Source organism: Myripristis murdjan, chromosome 12, assembly GCF_902150065.1.
Source record: "Myripristis murdjan chromosome 12, fMyrMur1.1, whole genome shotgun sequence".
NCBI classification, from domain to species: Eukaryota; Metazoa; Chordata; class Actinopteri; order Holocentriformes; family Holocentridae; genus Myripristis; species Myripristis murdjan.
The window spans coordinates 1,934,449-1,953,070 of record NC_043991.1 but is presented as its reverse complement, the minus strand read 5'-3'; the positions used below and the strand labels follow the sequence as shown (position 1 = coordinate 1,953,070).

The 18,622-nt window shown below is 45.3% G+C and overlaps 1 protein-coding gene across 1 annotated transcript in view; it reads right to left on the bottom strand.

The window, feature by feature from the left end:
- Nucleotides 1-16,793, bottom strand: part of LOC115368729 (chondroitin sulfate proteoglycan 4-like) — a 37,766-nt gene extending 20,973 nt beyond the window's left edge. The window contains exons 1-10 of the mRNA XM_030065046.1: nt 16,622-16,793; nt 11,514-11,677; nt 8,639-9,772; nt 7,966-8,364; nt 7,216-7,337; nt 6,209-6,317; nt 3,506-4,834; nt 2,475-2,567; nt 1,072-1,608; nt 519-653 (exon numbers count right to left, since the gene is read on the bottom strand). Coding sequence (XP_029920906.1) covers nt 519-653; nt 1,072-1,608; nt 2,475-2,567; nt 3,506-4,834; nt 6,209-6,317; nt 7,216-7,337; nt 7,966-8,364; nt 8,639-9,772; nt 11,514-11,677; nt 16,622-16,691 — 4,092 coding nt within the window. The 5' untranslated portion in view covers nt 16,692-16,793. The remainder of the gene's footprint in view (nt 1-518; nt 654-1,071; nt 1,609-2,474; nt 2,568-3,505; nt 4,835-6,208; nt 6,318-7,215; nt 7,338-7,965; nt 8,365-8,638; nt 9,773-11,513; nt 11,678-16,621) is intronic.
- Nucleotides 16,794-18,622: the final 1,829 nt, after the last annotated feature.

Genomic DNA, 18,622 nt, shown 5'->3' with positions numbered 1-18,622 from the left:
CCTCTCAACGTAATCTTTGTCCTTTGCCACTTCTGGTGAAGCGCCAAACCGATTTCTCACCCGTACCGAAACGTCACACCAAATTTGTCAACAGCAGTGACACCAACACCTGGAAACCTCTCAGACACTCCCCAGCCACCCCAATGACTAACTAACTAACCAGCTAACTAACTAGCTAGAAAATGTTAGGTTGCCAGTAATACTGAAAGTTAGTTAAAGTTTCTTAATCTTAACCATGACCTGTTCCTAACCTTAACCAAGTAGCAGCTAACAGAGCTAATGAGCTAGAACGTTAGTTAGCATTCACATAGAAGAACAGCTGACAGGCAGCCTCCACGTCATTGGCTACAAGCCTAAATGTGAATATGCAACATATTTTTGTTTCAGTGTCAACATTTTAACGTATTTGTCGGTTTGCAGAAAAGTAAAACGGCAATGTTTTATTCTGGCGACTGGGTTGGTCATAAACTGGCTAGAGGAGCGCTGACTGTCTCAGTGCTCTGAATCAGAAATCAGACCTGGTTGCTCTGCTGCTGTTCTCCCTGGTCGTTTCCGAGCTCCTCAGGGGGGGAGATCCTGTGAAGGAAGCCCAGGGTGGGAGGGCTTTGGACGGAGAAGACTATCTCCGAGGGCTGGCTGTCTTCATGGACCACCTGGAGAAAAATACAAGACAATTTATTGCACTTTACAATAATGAAATAATGTCTAATCTCAGAAACACTGCAGCGCGTGACTGTCACTCTGTAGATCTTGTCAATCTGATTTTCTTGTCATAATAACTAAGCACCACATGTACAAAAGGACTTCGCCAACCATTCAACTGGGCCTGGCCTGGGCCTCTCTGGCTTTATTCAGACTGCCAGGCAAAAACCACTTTTGTCACATCCAGATTATACACAGATTTAGGAAGGCTGGACAGCCAAAAAAATATGTCGGCTTAAACCGGATTTCAAAACATTGTGATGCAAATCCAGAGTGAGGGAGGAGCATCAGAGCGGCTGAGTGGAAACTCATAAATACAGCATTTCCCGATGAGCACCTGAAGGCGCTTTAAGCGACCAGGTGTCTTACCTCTAAATGTTCCCTGGTTACGGAGGCGTTTTGTCCCTCCGCCACGACCACCGGACGGTTGCTGAGGACCGTGGGGGGCCTCTGGTGGCTCTCCAGGTAAACTTTGACCGCCACCCCGATGTCCAGGTGTACTTCTCTCCTCCCCCTTTCCATCCGCCTCTCCGTGCTCCTCTCTCGCGCTCTCGCCGTCACGTTGAAGCCGTCCGACAGCTCGTGACTGCCGTCGTGACAATATGCCACACGGCCCAAAACCAGATCCTCCTGGGTGAACTTTGAAATGGAGTCTACTGCCGCGACGACGTCGTCTCCGTCTCCGACTGTGTCTCCATCTCCGTCTCCTTCTCCGTCTCCATCGTCCAGGAAGAGGACGCCATGCCTGGGCGGCAGGAAGACCTCGTACGTCACCTCCTGTGGCTCTCGGATGTCAAGGTTGCTGAAGACGCTGAGGTTGGCGGAGGTCAGGGTCGTGACCCCGGCTCTCTGCACCATGAGGCCCGTGTTGTTCCCCACCTGCAGGTACGGGTCCTGGGCCGTCACCTACTCCAGTCCCATGACAGAGAGAGAGAGAGAGGGAGTTTTACACGGGAAAAATCATTGCCAAGGCTCAGATTTGCTTGTATCATTTCACATCTCATGTCTCATGAGCCAGAAAGGCTGCAGAGAACAGACGTTGCATATTTACAGATGTAACTTGAGGCAGTTCAGCATGAAACTGTATGGACTGCACTGTGATCACCTCCAGCAGTGTTGAAACGTAGTGTTTCCCATCTGAGACGAATAGGACAAAACGGCCAGAACTCACTGCACTGCCTTACGACACGCAGCGGAGCGGCAACATCGAAACTAGGCATCGACCAGTACTGATTTTTCAGGGCCGATGCAAATGACAACTATTAGTAATCCAGAAGACTGATAACCAATATTTAGGCCCGATATTCCTTTGTAGTAAATTGCAGTGTCATAATTTACATTGTTGGAGATGCCAACACCAATCTTTCTTTGAATGAAAAAATGTTTAATTATTATTGTATCACTGAAGAAATTATGAAAAGCAAACAAACAAACAAAAAATGCCAGAAAATTAGAAAACAGAAAACAGATGGAAAACATGGAAAAATAAAGAAAATATAAAGTCCTGCAGTGCTGCTCAGTCATTTATGTAAAAAGGCTAATTAAATGTATAAAGGCATCATTATAATGAATAATGAGTAACCGAAAACCACGGATAAGGAGCAATAATGCAACCAATAAAGGAACATTTGTTCACCTGCACAGGTGAAACTGTGAACAGGTAATATGAAAACACTGTATACAAGTAAGCACATGCAGAGGAATTAAACTTTTTCCAAAATCTGTTCCATGTTAAAAAACGACAATAAATTAACTAAATATGCTGTGATCACCTCCAGCAGTGTTGAAACGTAGTGTTTCCCATCTGAGACGAATAGGACAAAACGGCCAGAACTCACTCCTTTGTGGACAAACAGCACTTTTCTCTGAAACAAGGGAAAACAATGAATGAAATGAGATGAAATGAAATGTGATATGAAACAATAAATAAATGACAACAGAAAAAACTCAGAATTTCTGAGATTACATTTGTAAATTTATGAGAAAAAAACTCACAAATTTCTGAGAAAAAAAATCAAAATTCTGAGATTAAGAAACTGATGACAATATTGTGATGTGGTAACACTTTACAATAACAGTACAACAATTAACGTTAGTTAATGCTGTAATAAACATTAAGTGACAGGTAATAAACATTAAGTAACAGTTAATTAACCGTTAACTAATGTGTCTAAGAATCATGTACTAATGCTGTTCATGCTAAGGTATTAATTTATATGTTATTTAAGGGTTATTGTTAACATTAGTAAATGCCATAATAATCATTAACTCACAGTTAATTAACCATTACAGCATTAACTAACATTAACTGACGTTAATTGTTGTACTGTTTTTGTAAAGTGTTACCTGTGATTCTGAGGTAAAATCACCAGGATTTCCTTATTAATAAATCCCTAGAAGAAAAACTATTTTTATTTTTGTGATTTTTTTTAACATAAATTTAACACCATGATCCCAGAGAACATCTGAGGTTTTTTCTCATAAATTTACAACTTTTTTTTCTGAATATTAACCCCCTCCCTACATTTTTTCTCCCTACAATGGCCCCAATATGCTGTCATAGATATTTTTTATAAATTCATATATTTTTTTAAAAACAATCTCACATACCCCCTGCAGTACTCCAAGGTTCCACTAGGGGTACGCATACCACCATTTGAGAACTACTGCTTTCGGGGATATTTAGGTTGAAACTCCTTCATGTTTACAGGAAGTTGTTTTTCATGTATGAGAATTATTTGAAGCGGGAAAACAAACCCTGATATTTAATTTCTCAATAAAAACAGCGTTGCCTCTGAACTACCTGCTCCAGATCCTTCTGGGTGAACTCGTACAGCTTGTGGGTGGTGTCGCTCGTCAGCACCAGCTCTCCCATGGGAATCCCCCGCCTTGTGTAGACCAACCAGCTGTCCTCAAAGTCCGAGTCATCGTCACGGAAACACAGGTCATCCAGCGTGAGCAGCCTCTGGCCATCACGGGCCACGTGGAAAACTTTATCGACGACCCTGACCGGCCGCTGGTCGTTGACGAGCTGCACCGAGATGTTGAAGTTGTGCTCGGCCGGGTTTCTCTCCTCCCTCCTGCCGGTGAGTTTGTTTGATCTGTAGACGGTGACGTAGAAGGTGAAGGAGTCCTGCTTGGTCTCGCTGTCGTCGTGAACGTACATGATCCGCTCCTCGACGATGTCCTGGTTCGTGAAGCTCACGATGTTGTCGTTGACGGCCGTCGAGTTGGAGACGTTGATCCTCCTGATGCGGCCGAAGCGGGGGCTCGTGGTGACGCTGTACTGGACCGCCCGGTTGCTCGGTGTGTAGGTGAACAGGACGTCCTTGGTGATGAGTTTGCGCTCACCTTCCAGGACGGACAGCCCTTTGCTAACCACGACAATGGCGTTTGATTCGGCCTTGATGTTGATCCTGAATTCGTGAGTCGCGGAGCTGGCGAGCCTGGAGAAAAGCTGGAAGCTGAAGGTATCTCTGGCGTCTTCGTTGGGCCGGCCGAGCAGCTCGTACTTCACCAGGCTGTCCGAGATGTTCTTCTGGCTGAACGTCGAGTTTCTTTTCAGGACTCGGTGGTTGAGGAACAGCTGACCTTTCTTCGGTACCGTCAGGAGCCTGAAGTGGAGGTCGCTTTCAGGGAGTTTGACACCCTTGGAAATTGCGTGGAGGTCCTCTGCGGTGATAACGACTTTCCGAACACCGCTGACCTCCATCTTGCTGCGCGTTACCTTTAAGTGGATCCAGCGCACGGTGATGGGGAAAACGACCTCTGCGGTGGCCGTGGAGCCCATGGTTATCTTACATTTGAAGCTATCCGTGACGTTGCTCTGAGCCTGGAGGCCCTGGAAGGTGTTCAGGTACCGGATCCGTTCTTTCTCTAGAAGTTTCTGCGAGAAGGAGCTCGTGTATTTCCACTCGCCGCTCGAGTGCAGCCGCTGGAGCTCGCCGTATTGAGGGAACTCCATGACGTCGTAGCGGATTTCCACGGCCTGATCGGCCACGTTCACCTGCACCGCGAGGTGATTGGCGGTGATGATGGCAGCCCCGCCCTGGTCCACCTCCAGCCCCGTGTTATTGACCAGTGTGTGTTCGAGCACAACCGCCATGATCCTCAAAACCACCGTGTTGCTCAGCTGACGAGACGAGAGGAGAAGAAACGAGAAATGAGGAAAGGGGGAGAAGAGAACGAGAAGAGAGCAAGGTTATTATTGTTAATGAAAACTAACAAACTAAACTGTTAATTGAAATTAAAATTAAAAAATGATGACAAACAAAATTGTATTGTGTGTTTACAAAACTTACTAAAATAAACCCTAATTACAGAGAAGATGTCTTCAGTTTTTGTCTTTGTCAGTTTATTTGGTTGCTCTTCTGTCCTAAGAGAATACACTGTTTTAAATGGTTTGATGTTTTGTTGAGTTTTTACAACACAAAGCCCTGAGACGAAAACTAAGCATTTTCCAAAAAAAAAAAAAAAAAAGAAAAAGAAAAAGAAAAAAAATGCTAAATGAAGCTAGCCAAGCTGCTTTACGAATGAATTAAAACCAAACTGAAACCAAAAAACAAAAAGTCAAGATGAAATAAAAATAAAAACTAATGAAAAATACAAAACTATAACAACTTTGGAGGAGGGGAAACAGAAAAGGAGATGAAATGGGAGATCTCAGGAAATGAAAGGAGAAAAGAAAAGAGGAGAGGACAAGAAAAGGGAAAGACAAAAGGAAAAAATACAAAAGACAAGAGGAAAGAAGGAGAAAGGCAACAAGGAAACGAGGGGCGAAGAGAGGAGGCATGAAAGAAAGACGAAATCGGAGAGGAACAAGAAGAGGACTTTATCATTTTTAATTGAAGCTGTGGATACATCCCAAACGATGATATAAAAAAAACATTAAACACATGACTAAAAAATAACATTGGCAGACAACATTTGACCCATAAAACATCTTGACAGAAGGTCACACAGTTTTAACCCTCAGGGTCCATGGAAAAATCATAAAATTCCATAAATAAATCTGGAAAACTGGAACAAACATTGGGAAGCGAGTACAGATCACCGATAGACCGATCGCCAATTCCTTCCATTTTTACACTTCTATTTTATATGCGGTGTATATTTTTTTACTGCTTAATTGAAAATTTACCCAACAGTTCCAAATTAAAGGATAAAAATAATCATACATGATTAAGAACCTTGTAAGAATATTATTCAAAAATGTAATTAGACACCATATTTATTCATGGAACGCCCAGAAAATGTGTTATATTGTGATGTGTATCATTATGGGGATATGAGATTTAGGTCATATTGCACAGTCCTATTAATTAAGAGCTGTATAACTCGATCTGTTATTAAAATGACTTGCTGGTTGGACTGTATTTGGACAGTTTTTCTATCTGCTGCCATTTTGGTTCATTTGTATTCTTGAGTTATCTTGAGTATAACTGGTTAAAATAAAGGATAAATAAAATAAATCTTTTTACAATATATGTACACTCCCACCCATTACCTTCTCCCCGTCGCTGACCCTGAGTGCCAGCCGGGACGTGGCGGCTCCGCTGTGGACGAAGGCGACTTTACCGTCCTCCAGATCCGTCAGGGAGAACAGACTGATGGGCCTGCGGGACAGAGGCATCCCGTTAGCGACCGAACATCATCACGCCGCCGTGCTGGCAGACTTTCCTCTCTCCTGATACTGGAGGTCAGAGGTCAGAGGCTGCAGCGCCTTGCCCCAGGACACTTCAGCAGGGCCGACATTTGCTTCCAGGCACCACAAGATGGTGCCCCAGTGTGACCTCCTCTTTATTCAATTCTATTCTGTTTCTAGCCATGGTGCATACACCACCATTTTGCTGCCTTTGTTTTTCCACTACCAGCACAAAGACTAACAAAACATCTAAGAGCCATCCAGGTCCATCAGTTTTTCTTCTCTTTCCAGTTAATTTTCATTCAATTTCTATTAATTTATTTATTTAAAACAGGGACAGAGACTGACTGTCTTTCAACCACTTTTAAAGTCACTTTCAAACGGATTAAAACTAATACTCTCTGTAATTTATTCCAATTACAGTCAGTAAGAAAGCCAGTTTTGCCTGTGCAGGCTGTGTTTGTTAGGTTCAGGATTCATCTCCTCTATCTTGTATCTCAGCCATGAAGTTCAGCAGGAAATTCAAAGAGCTGAGCTGGGCTGGACTCTCCTCATGTTTTGGAGACCAGGGCTGAAGACAAAGTGATTTTTGTGTCACACTGAGCTGCATTGGGAGAACAAGTCTGACTTTATCATCTTATCACACTAATTATTTCTAATCGACGTGTCACTTTGACCTGCAGCCACACCTCAACATCAGCTCGTTCTCATCTCTTTGTTTGATTTGAGCTGCTCAGAGATGCTGTTTTTTTTCTGTTTGTCTCCAGGTGATGGCGAGACTCAGACTCAGACTCGGACTCGGACTCGGACTCGGACTCGGACTCGGACTCGGACTCGGATTCGGACTCAGACTCGAAATCTGCACCAACCTGCCGGGGTAGTCCTGGTGCTCCAGGTATCCGGCCTCCATGACGGGGCTTCCCAGGGAGCTGAAGAGCAGGTCTGCAGGACTGCTGTCGGGGTCTGACACTCGCAGCACATCCGTGGTCAGCTGGGGAGATTTCAAGTACATCGGTTTAATTTTTATATTTCTATGCTTTAAAAAAAAAATACATCTGCATCCCACTGAGGTTTATGATGACAGTGGGACCAGAGGAGTGTCGCTGCGCTCATGTCGTGCTGGATTCAACACAGACGTGAGCTGACAAATGTAAAAAAAAAACAAAAACAAAGCAAACAACAACTAAAAACCAACAAGTCCTCCAATCCACATGAGCACAAAAGTCATTTTTTCCAAACCTCTAATACGACCCAAAGCAGCGTCTCCTGAGCAAGCTAACAAGCACGCTGGATCGCCATTGAAAATACTTGGTTAAGGTTAGGAAAAGGTTACTGTTAATGTTAGGGAAAGCTTTGTTGTAATAGTTAAGGTAAGGAAAACTCCACCCTCCACTCAGCACCACCACAATGTCATCATTCACACGACCACTAGAGGGCGCTTAACTTTGAAATGTAACCACAGCTCATAGTAAGCTGCTGCACAAACGACCTGTGGGGTCATTTTCACTGGAGGATGGTCTTTTAGTCTCAGTCTCAGGTAATATAATGTTTTTTCTCCAGTAATGCATGCTCACGAGTGTCCACGTGAAACACACACACACACACACACACACCCCTACCTGCCGTTTGGAGTTCTCCAGCAGTGTGAAGAGGTTTCCCTCCGGCAGGCTGAGCTCCGGCGCGTCGTTCACGGGGCTGATGTTGATGTCGAAGCGGTGCAGCCGGTTTCCCCTCAGAAACTGAGGAAGCTCCTTCTTGCTGCTGGAGAAAACCGAGAACATGAAGAAGTCCTGCCGGTCCTCCGACCCGCTGTGGACGTACATGACCCGGCCCTGCCACAGGTCCAGCATGCTGAAGGTCTGGCCCTCCTCCTCGCCTCCCTCCCCCCGGGCCCCGCCCCTCGCCCCGTCCCGTTCGGAGGCGAGGTCCAGCCGCAGCTGGCCGTGGACCGGCTGCTCCTCGATGCGGAACATGAGCTGGGCCGGATGCATCCCCAGTTTCCTGAAGTCCAGGTTGACCTGGGAGGGGAGGCAGGAGCGCAGACAGATTACTGTCGGCTGGCGTGGCTGTTTTTGTAGCTTCAGCTTCATTTTCATCCCACAGAACTGCAGGATATTTCATTCAACCTGCCACCGTGTCTGCTGGACTAAACAAAAATCTACCCGCCACTGCAAATACTGACCCACGTGGTCGTACGTGATCATGGCCTTAGACTGAAAAATCAAGTTAAAATGGAAAAGGAGGTGAAAAATAGCAAAAGGATATTCAAAGTAAAATGACAAATGGTTCTACCTTCATGTGTTTGGGTTCCAGCGGCGCCCTGCTTCCCTCCGCCACCTCCAGCTGTCTCAGAAACAGGAAGTTGGGGTTCTTCCTCTTGTCACTGGTGATTGGTTGCTTGGTCGTCAAATCGAACGGGGGCTGCAGGGTCGGGCTGGGCGTGGTCACCGCTCCTGCCGCCTGGGCCAGCTTGCAGCTCACAGAGACATCCTTGGTGACTGTGGCCTGAGGGAGGCCCGTTCTCTGGGTGTTCACCCTAATTTCTCGTAGACAGCCTTTAAAGGATCCGCCCCCTCCCGCCAGCGGCCCCCTGGCCACCAACGACAGCAGCCTGATTCGCCTCGCCTCCCCCCGGGCCTTTTCGTCCAGGCCTCCCAGGTACAGGGGCCCTCTGAGCTGGATGCCCTGCAGCTCCGGCCCCAGGCTGCTGCTGAGCAGCTCCTCGCCCACCTTCAGCTGCACGCTGCTGGGCATCAGGTGCAGCCGGACCGGGTACCAGGTGTGGTTGGTGCGCAGGTTTGTGAGGGAGCGCAGCTCGGTCTTACTCCCCTCGCCGTTCCCCACCGTCGCCACCAGCTGACCGTCTCTGATCTCTATGGCGACAAACCCCCCCTCCAGAGCGGAGCTGTACAGGATCATCCCGTCTCCGTCTCTGGCAGAGGGGTGCAGCTCACACTCAAACACCCCCTCCTGTGGTATGTCCCACGGCGGGAGGGCGACGAAGGCTTTGGAGCTGAAGAAGCTGATGGAATCGTCTTCAGTGGCAGAGAACTGGGGGCTGCAGCCCAGGGAGACCTCGTGGACGCTCTTGTATCCAGAGTACGGCCTCAGGCTGGACAGCAGGTTGTGCTCGTTGAACACGACTTCGTCCACGCAGCCTCTGAACCCGGTGCTGTTGTAGTCGGAGGGGGGAGGCAGGTAGGGGCGGTCCAGCCCGGCCGACCCGCCCACGAAGAGCCCGTCGTCGACGCTGAGCTCCAGATCGGGCCCCGGCATGCGCAGGCTGGTGCGAGAGTTTCGATCCACGGTCATGGTGACGTTGTGCTGGTCGTGGTTCAGCTCCATGGAGTGCCAGGCCAGGTCGCTCACGTAGACGCCCTTCTCTGAGCGCAGCGAGCGCTCACCTGAGCCCAGGTCCAGACGCACCTGAGCAGGGAGGAGGGAGGCGGGGAGGGTGAGGCATGGCGAGAGGAAAAAGACGGAAGGACAGAAGGAAGAAAATAAAGAGTCAGGAGCTGGAAGATGTCCCAATCATTTGCATGTAAATTTAGAGAAATAAAAGTTTTTGTGATACCTTTACTGTTATTTTCCACAGCCAATAACGCTCACACGCCTCACTACTGAACCTTAGCCAGACTGAATAACTCTTCATTTTTCTGACAAAGGACCATCAGCCAGTCCATTATTCACAGCTCGGCCTAAATTAAAACATTTGACTTTTTTTGTGTTCTAATATAAAAACCTGAATTAGTTGAGGAGATTTTAAATGCCTTCCGCTGCTTTCCTCTGTCAGACTTCACTTCACTTCTCACTTATGAGCAACAACATTTCATTTTTGGTTTGTGAGGCAAAGTAAAACTGAGGGAACAAACAAACAAACAAACAAGCAAACGAAGGATCTGCCAGCAGAGGTGAGCAGCTTCTGCAGACTGAAGGTTTAAAAGCCCGTCGCCTTGCAGCTGCAGCGAACATCAAACCGTCGCCTGAGTCATGAAGGAACTTGTTCTGAAATGAAGTCAGCGCCAGCGGCTTTATTTCTTCTCTCTCTCTCTCTCTCTCTCTCTCTCTCTCTCTCTCTCTCTCTCTCTCTCTCTCTCTGTGAGCAATCTGACACCCGGCCGGCCGTGTGTGTCTCATCTTCCCTGCTCAGGAGAGGAAATACCAAAATATACGAGCCTCTCCTCCCATCCTGAAGGTGTGAAGCAGCTCACACGTCTGGAGGGGCTGCACTCTGCTCAGCCGGGGCCCTTCAGTAGCGATCAATACTGATTATCAGTAATCCCGGACACCAGGAATCGGTATTTAGGACTAATATTCATGTGCAGTAAATCAGAAAATTACAGTGACAGAATTTGCAGTTTTAGAAAACCCACTACAAACATTGTATTTAATCAACAAATCTTTAATTACCTAATTAAAAAATGCAATAAATACATAAAAATCAATCAATAAATAAAAATAAAATAAGAAAATTACCTGAGAATAAGGGGCAGAAAACAGAAAATTAGAACCAAAAACAAACAAACAAAAAAAACCTTTTATTATTAAATATTTATTATATATATTATATCATTTAAAATATTTATTATTAAACTTAAATATTTAAAGGTCAGATCAGTGATGCTGGATCAGATTTTGTGTGTTTAAATGTTTTGATAAAACTGACAAAAATCCAGGAAAACTGAAATGAAACTTGTAGCCCCTCTGTCCGTAAGCTACAACTACAGCTAGCATTTTCTTTAAAACTAAATTAAATATGACCCGTTGTTGACTTATTTATTTAGCCTGCCTTTCATGTAATTCTTACTGATATCTTTAGCACGTTTTTATCTGTTCATTTATCTATTAACCTCATTTTACAGTTCTAATTTTTTATAGTTCTTATTTATCTCTATATTAATGTTTCTTATTTTAATTTACCGTACATATATACTCTGTTATTTATTCAGTTGCATGTTTTATTTTGTTTTGCTGTTTTTTCTGTGTTTGTGAGGCACTTTGTGTTGCATTCAAAAGGTAAGCCTGATTGATTGATTGATTGATTGATAAATTTTTTTGCCTTTACACTTTCCCTGTGGAAACACTCTCTGTTAACGGAGGCGGTGTGAGTGCTGTGTTTCCTGCGTGTGTGTGTGTGTGTGTGTGTGTGTGTGTGTGTGTGTGTCACCTGCAGGCGTCCCGAGGTCAGCTCCAGCAGCAGGAAGTCTCTGTATCCAGCTGCCAGGAAGAGCAGCCCGGCCTGGCTGGAGGTGCGGAAGCGGACGTGCAGCAGCGTCTGGGCCGACGCCTCCACGGTGCGCAGGTGGACGTAGCCGTCACCGAAGAACGAGGCTGCAGCCGCAGGACCGGAGACAGACAGACAGACAGACAGACAGACAGCTCAGGACTAAACTCTGCTGCTTGTCTTCAAGCTGTAAGAGGTGAGGTGTCTCTCTGCAGACGGTTGACCTGCAGGGTCACTGATCAGCTCCAGTGTGTCGATATCGAGCTGTAAGATCTCGCTCTGTGACCCAGACAAACCAAGCTGGTGATTTAAAAGTCCACGCCCTGCTCTTATTATACACATTATTATACACTGTGCCGGAAGCAAAATATTTCCACGTGCGAGTCTCTGGTTTTGGAGCCAAACGTACCGGCATTCACCCATGATACTGGTTCACTGCGTTCCAAAAAATACTTTCACTTCAGGTCAACTCAGTGTTGTAAAATTATTAGCGTATAAATCTGGTTCGCCCATAACATTACTAAGTTGTAGGCAGATAACACGAATAAACCCAATTCATTCTTTATTCCTTGTTCTTCATTTGGATTCCAACGGCTTCCGCAAAGTGGTCACTCATCTTAAGACTGTATCAGTAACTCTACAAATGAAACAAAAATAGTAACCTACAATGAAAAAAAAAAATGAAATTGTTCGATATGCAACAACCAAAAACCAAAAAATGAATATAACATTAGAAAAAAAATTCTGAGACTGAAAACCACAAGCATACCGATAAGAAATGCATCGTTTTTATGAGATTCATGCAAATGTGGCGGCAAATTTTTCACTCAAGTTGAGAAATTGCATCAGACACGAACATGCGAGTGACGCAGATTTCTCGTGTTCATGTCATTTGCAATGCTGATATTCGCGTCATTCACGAGGCCCGCCGCAAATCCGTGTCTATTTGCATGTTTGCATTGACTTTGTCTGATTTCACACCGCGTTAAAAACCAAAAAGAGAAATGGAGATCCATCGAAATCTGACTGGAGTCGCATTTCAAACCTCCAGATGTGGCTTGGATCTGATTTACAAAAAAACGTATTCCATGTGACTTTCTCAAATCAATCTGGATACGACAAAAAACAGGTTTGGGCCTGCAGTCTGAACAAGGCTTAAGGCCTGTTAGTTAGTTCTTGGACTCGGCGCCACCAGATCACCAGCGCTCACTTGACAAAAACCAGAAAATACTATTTTATCATAAAAGAACTCTACAACTCTTTCAACTCTACAAAACCTCCATTCAGTCCAAAAACTCTGATACGTTCAAGTCAAAGTTCATGGTTTGTTTAAATAATGGCGTTAGCCGACACATTAATTTTGCGACGCTCTGCTGAATCCTTCCATTCAAAAGATCAATCTCACATGTTGTAGGCCTTTGAAAGTTTTTTTTTACTTCTTTTATTCTTTTCTTTCCTTTTCTTGCCCTCCACTGTTTATGGAAAATCTGCATTTTTGTCTCAGCACCAAAAGGGTTTTATGTGAAAAATTAAAACTGAAAAAGGAAAAAAAAACAATCGCTTCTATCTTGGCGGTGATCCGGATCGGATATTTCCACTTTTCGTTTTTCTTCCATCGCAGTGAAACTAATGGATCAGCTCATTTCCAAACCCTTGGGGTGTGCAGGCAGGCTCAATAAATCCATTTAACTACAATGGCAAAAAACCATAGAATGAGAACGGTTCAGCATCACCGGTGGAGGTGTGCGCTCATGCATCGCCTTCTTTTTCATGCACTCCTTAATCATTCAGTCACTGTTTTTCTGCTCTTTGCGACACCAGATCAGGCGGCTGTCACCAACCCCTTTTATTCCAACATGCGACAAACGAGAGCGATCATCTGGTGAGCAAAGTTGGACCTTCGTGCCGCACTTTAGACACGATCCATTAAACCGTATGGATCGTCTGCAGGGCCGGGTAAGTGCTCGTCGATGCCGCGCCTGCCCGCCACTTTTTACCATCTGAATTCAATTAATGAGCGCTAATGCCGCCTGGAGCCGGGTCACCCTGCCGCGTCCTCATCCTAATGGGACGAAAGGCAAAGCTGCTCTGGGGTCAGAAATAATCTCATTGACCAGGCTAAACATCAGTGGGCGGAGCCAAAACAATTAACTGGAGCGCCAGCCGTGAGCCGGCGTTCGGTCGTATCGGCTCCTGTGCTGCTTCTCAGAAATCCCCCAAAAAAATCCACACACAAAAGTCAGTGAGGCACGTGATGGAAAAAAAAACTACATTGGATTTCACCAACCCAAACCCAGCCAAACACATCCTTCACTTTCACCGCGCTGACACACACTACATATCACATGTACATGAAAGGTTAAAAGACACTTAAAGACTCAAAAACCTCCACTGTAATGTGACACGGCAGCCTCGACTCGCACAGTCTGCTCTCCAGTTCTCTCATTTCTACTGAGGAAACATGTTCATTAAACGAACCAGGCAGCGCCGGCGAGTTTCCACCTGGTTTGGCTTGGAGGTGCAGCACCAACGAAGAAGTCGAGGCTGCCGTTTTTGATGTTGTTACGATGTAAAATCCGTGTATCATTTAACATTTTGGGCAAAATCCCCCTTTAATCCCCAGCATGAAACCAGATGTTGGACACCATTTCCACCTCTGGACATCCAGTGATTCAGTTCCTATGGGTAGCATTTCCTGTTAGCTTAGCATAAAGACTTGAAGTCTATGGGAGTCGTTAGCCTGGCTCCTAGCTACAGAACATACAATACATGTTTGTGTTTTTTAAAAACGGCATCATATCCATCATGTCGGTGATGCACTCCTGACTGGCTGGTGATATATCGGTCAGACAATACTCTGTGAATTAAAGGATCTTTTACCTCCATATTTCACAGAGCTGGGGTGATACACTCCTGATTTGATACTATAACAATACCTGTTTTTTAAATTCTCCTCTTGTTTGTGGCCAACAGATTCCTTAGGCTCTCTAGCTTCCAATAAAATTACTTTAATTGGATTCAGTAATTTAAAAAATCAATTTAAAAAAAAAAAAAAAGGATCACAATACTTCAGTGAATCAGTTTTTTCCCACACAGCCTTGCTTGAACTGGTTTGATCGACACACTGACTGGAACAGCACTGGAACGCTCCATTAAAGTGACTGCCTGTTTGTGGAAACCACGGCAACATGACGCACTGGGATGTCACGTCGCCCGCAGGTGGACGGGCGGGGTCTCAGGTGAGCGGGACCGTGCCTGAACGCAACACGAAGAGGAGCTATTGGATTCACAGAACCCAAGACGCCAAGTGGAAATGAGACAGTCATGTATTTAAAGATGGAGTGTAAATACAAGCCTGGAGGTTTTATAAACACCTGCCTGTCGAAATGTTTGTGTGCAGCTAAACAATGCAGTATAATTACACAAAATCCCAGCATTTAATTTGCATCTCAACAGGATACAATAGGAGTCAGTGAGAGGCAGAAACACAAAACACAACCAGAACTGCTGCAGCCACACTGCTAAAAAAAACACCCATCATGACAGTTTAGCTCCATAAAATCTTATTTTTCATGAAGCAGGTCAAAGTATCTGCAAAAGTATGAGCAGCTTTTACAGACAGAGGAGTTTCACAGAGATGGAAGTCTGATAGTGGCGTAGAAATTGTCCTAAATTTGCTTTGGAAACAGGTGGAAATGTCTCACACCGCCGGGCCGAGGGTGAAATTGAACGCTTAGGAATAAATCACCTTGTTGCATCTGATGCGATAATCCTGTGTCACTGATTTCCCAGCTGCCGTTGTTGTTACTAATAACCGAATTTGAGGCGTTATCCATCTATCGATTAACTTCCCCATTAGTCAAACGGAATAAAAGCACTTAACTTTGGTGGAAAACCCTGGCGAGCATCAGCCGCTCTCGCTCACATCCCTCCTTCCACATCACACGCTTTGGTATTTTTCTTTAACCGTCTTTTTAAATTCACGGCGGAGGACATTATCGTTTGTCTTATTGAGATTTAGTGACTACTGCTTTACTGTCAGTGAGGTGCTTTGTAATTCTGCACAGATTAGGTTTATTATTTATTTAAAAATTCATTCTAAGGCGCGTCTCAAGGAGAAGCCCTCAGTCAGTCAGCTGAGCGCACGTCTGTCATCTGCATAAAGCTCATAAGCCCACTGCCAGTGCAACTGTGCGCCTCATGTCTGTCCATCCACCTCTAATCTGCCTCCACGATGCCGATGAACATTGGATTATTAGTAATCTTCCTAGTGACAGATACATCTTGCATGTGAGTGCAGGTCTTTTGTGCAGTGTCACCTGCAGATAAACGGCTGCTGAGATGGAGGAGACGCTCCGAGGCGGCGCTAACTCGCAGACATGGTGCTGGAAAAGGACTTGGTGATGTTTTTATGGTGTGAAGAAACACTGAATTTCCCTCAGTGGCACTTGTTTGGAGCTGATATTTGGCATAGCTGATATTCCTCTGAGGCTGTGCACTCACACCGCTATGATATTCAGTTTTACACCCAGATTATTTGACTGTGTGCACCTCTGTAACTGTTTTAAAGGGGAAGTGCATGGAGCAGCTTTTAGTGAACTCTCCTGTTTTATCAGTGTGAGTCTGACCTGTTTCAATGTGAGCATCACAATCACAACTAAAACCTTTAATAAAACAGGTGCTGAGGTTCCTACTGTTACTGCCTAGTGGCATCCGACCCAAATATAATCCAGTATCCAGCAGCATATTGCCATGTGTCTGCAGACAATATTGGATTACATGTTAAGCTGCAAACTGTAACACATTTCATTGTAAACAAAGGTTGAACAAAACCACTGTTGTTAAGACTGATTATTATCTTCCAAAAGGGGGGGGGCACCTTGCATGGCAGTTTCCACCAGCAGCCACTCAGTTTATTTTTAAGTTGCAGCTTTTTTGCAGCATTTTAATGAATCAGCAAACCAGCAAATGATCATTTTCTCCAGTTAGGATCAGCTGAAGGAGAGACGGAGTGACTCTCGGTCGCCGGCAGCAGCTTTTGTTTGACTCACCTCCATGAAGCCGTCCTGTGGAAATCAGCAGGAGGAGCAGAAACAGCAGCTCGGCCACAAAACTCCCCATCGGCAGGAGCAACCAGCTTCACTCCGCTCTCAGTTCAGAGGAACATCTGGCTGCTGGACGGAGCGCTCCATTGTTTTCTCTGCTCGCTCTCTCTCTCTCTCTCTCTCTCTCTCACTGTGTGTGTGTGTGTGTGTGTGTGTGTGGCTCTGACAGGCAGCTGGGATTACTGCCCAACCAAAAAAAAAAAAAATGTTTTACCTGTGGCCTGTGAGCGGAGCACAGAGGGGCGGAGCTTCTCCCTCTGCTCCGCCCCTCTCTGCTGTGTCGCTCACCGCCACGCCTGACCACAAGGGGGCGCCACCGCCATGGACAAAGACAGAGAGAGAGCCGTCTGCACTGATCTGTGTACACAGACACACTCACTGTACATACATCTTTAAATACGTTCATTTACAGTGTTGCTGTTCAGTGTTTGGGTAGTTTGTATTTGTATTTATATACATTTTTTTAACTGGAAGTCTATTTTTTCTCCTTTTTTCTTGTAGTTATTTTTTACTCATCTGTTCATAAATAAATTTCTAACAGCAGTTGTTCTGTTTAATGTAGACTTTTTTTTTTTATTTATTTTACACTTGCTTTGGCTAACGTCTGTCTCCCCATGCCAGTAAAGCTGCTTTGAACTGAATTGAATTAAATTAAATTAAATTAAATTAAATTAAACTGAATTGAATAATGAATTGTACTTTGGTGCTTTGGCACAATTGTCCTTGTAATGTTCATGCCAACAAAGCCTGTGAATTGATATGAGAGAAAAGAGAGAGAGAGAGGGAGAGAGAGAGAGAAAAGGAGGGGGAGAGAGAGGGAGAGAGAGAGAGAGAGAGAGAGGAAATGAGGGGAAGAGGAGGTTAAATGAGGGAAGTAGCCGCTGGTTGAATGTTTGGGTGTGATTGTTCAAACTGCAGGACACACACTGGTCTGCATCCTGCTCTGAAGGACCCTGTGGCACACATACACACACACACACACACACACACACACACACACACACACACTCCAGCAGCAACTCCATTTATCACCACTTAAAGAGCCACCCCAGTGATTTTGAACGTTAGGCCCATTTTCTACAATTTTTCATGTCAACAAACCGTTTATCAAAATCCTGCAGGGAAACTACAGATTTCACATCACAGAGTCAAAATGTGAGTTTGTGGTTGAAGCAGCCGCCTTATAATGTTAATAAAGTCCTCAACATTCAGAAACCACACAGCTGATGATTGGCTGTGGAAAGCAAAATGGGGACTATTTTCCCTGGCGGAGGAGGAGGAGGGAGTGTTTGAGTCTTAAAAAGTCCTGAAAAGCCAACAGTGCTGCTGCTTTTAGGAAAACTCATGTGGAGGACTTTATTGGGCTGATGGGAAACTGGAGTGAAGAAAGTGTGAAGGCTCTGAAAGTTCATGTTCATATCGTAGTGGAATGAATGGAGACCAGCGGCTGGAGGAAAGGGAGGAGGAGTGATGTGGCAGCTCTGAAACCCCACTGCTCGCTCTGGGAGGAGATCAGCAGAAATGTGATGTTTCTACATTTTGCAGAATCTCTGGCGGTGTCGCTTTAAAACGGCGGCCCTCGAGAGTTTGGTCCGTTTGAAAAGGCTGAGGAGACACACGAGGGCTTTTGTTCAGCCTCGTTCAGATTTGGTTCCCAGGACGCTGAATAGGCCCGCAGCCTGGTTTCTTAAAGTGAGGGTCACACCCAGAAATGGGTCACAGTTCAGCGGCTGACGGGTCCCCACATGACAAGAGCGGTGGTGAGATTTAATGAGCCTGGGTCCCACGGTGAGAGGATTAACGTCGTTTTTCGGTGTTTTGGACTGGAAAAGTTCCTGACAAACAAAAACAGCAGCAGACAGGCGGCACAGTTTCAGCATCGCCTGGGATAAAAGCTCTGAGCTGTGAATGTGAAGGTGTCATCCCTATACCGAGAGACTTTTCAGG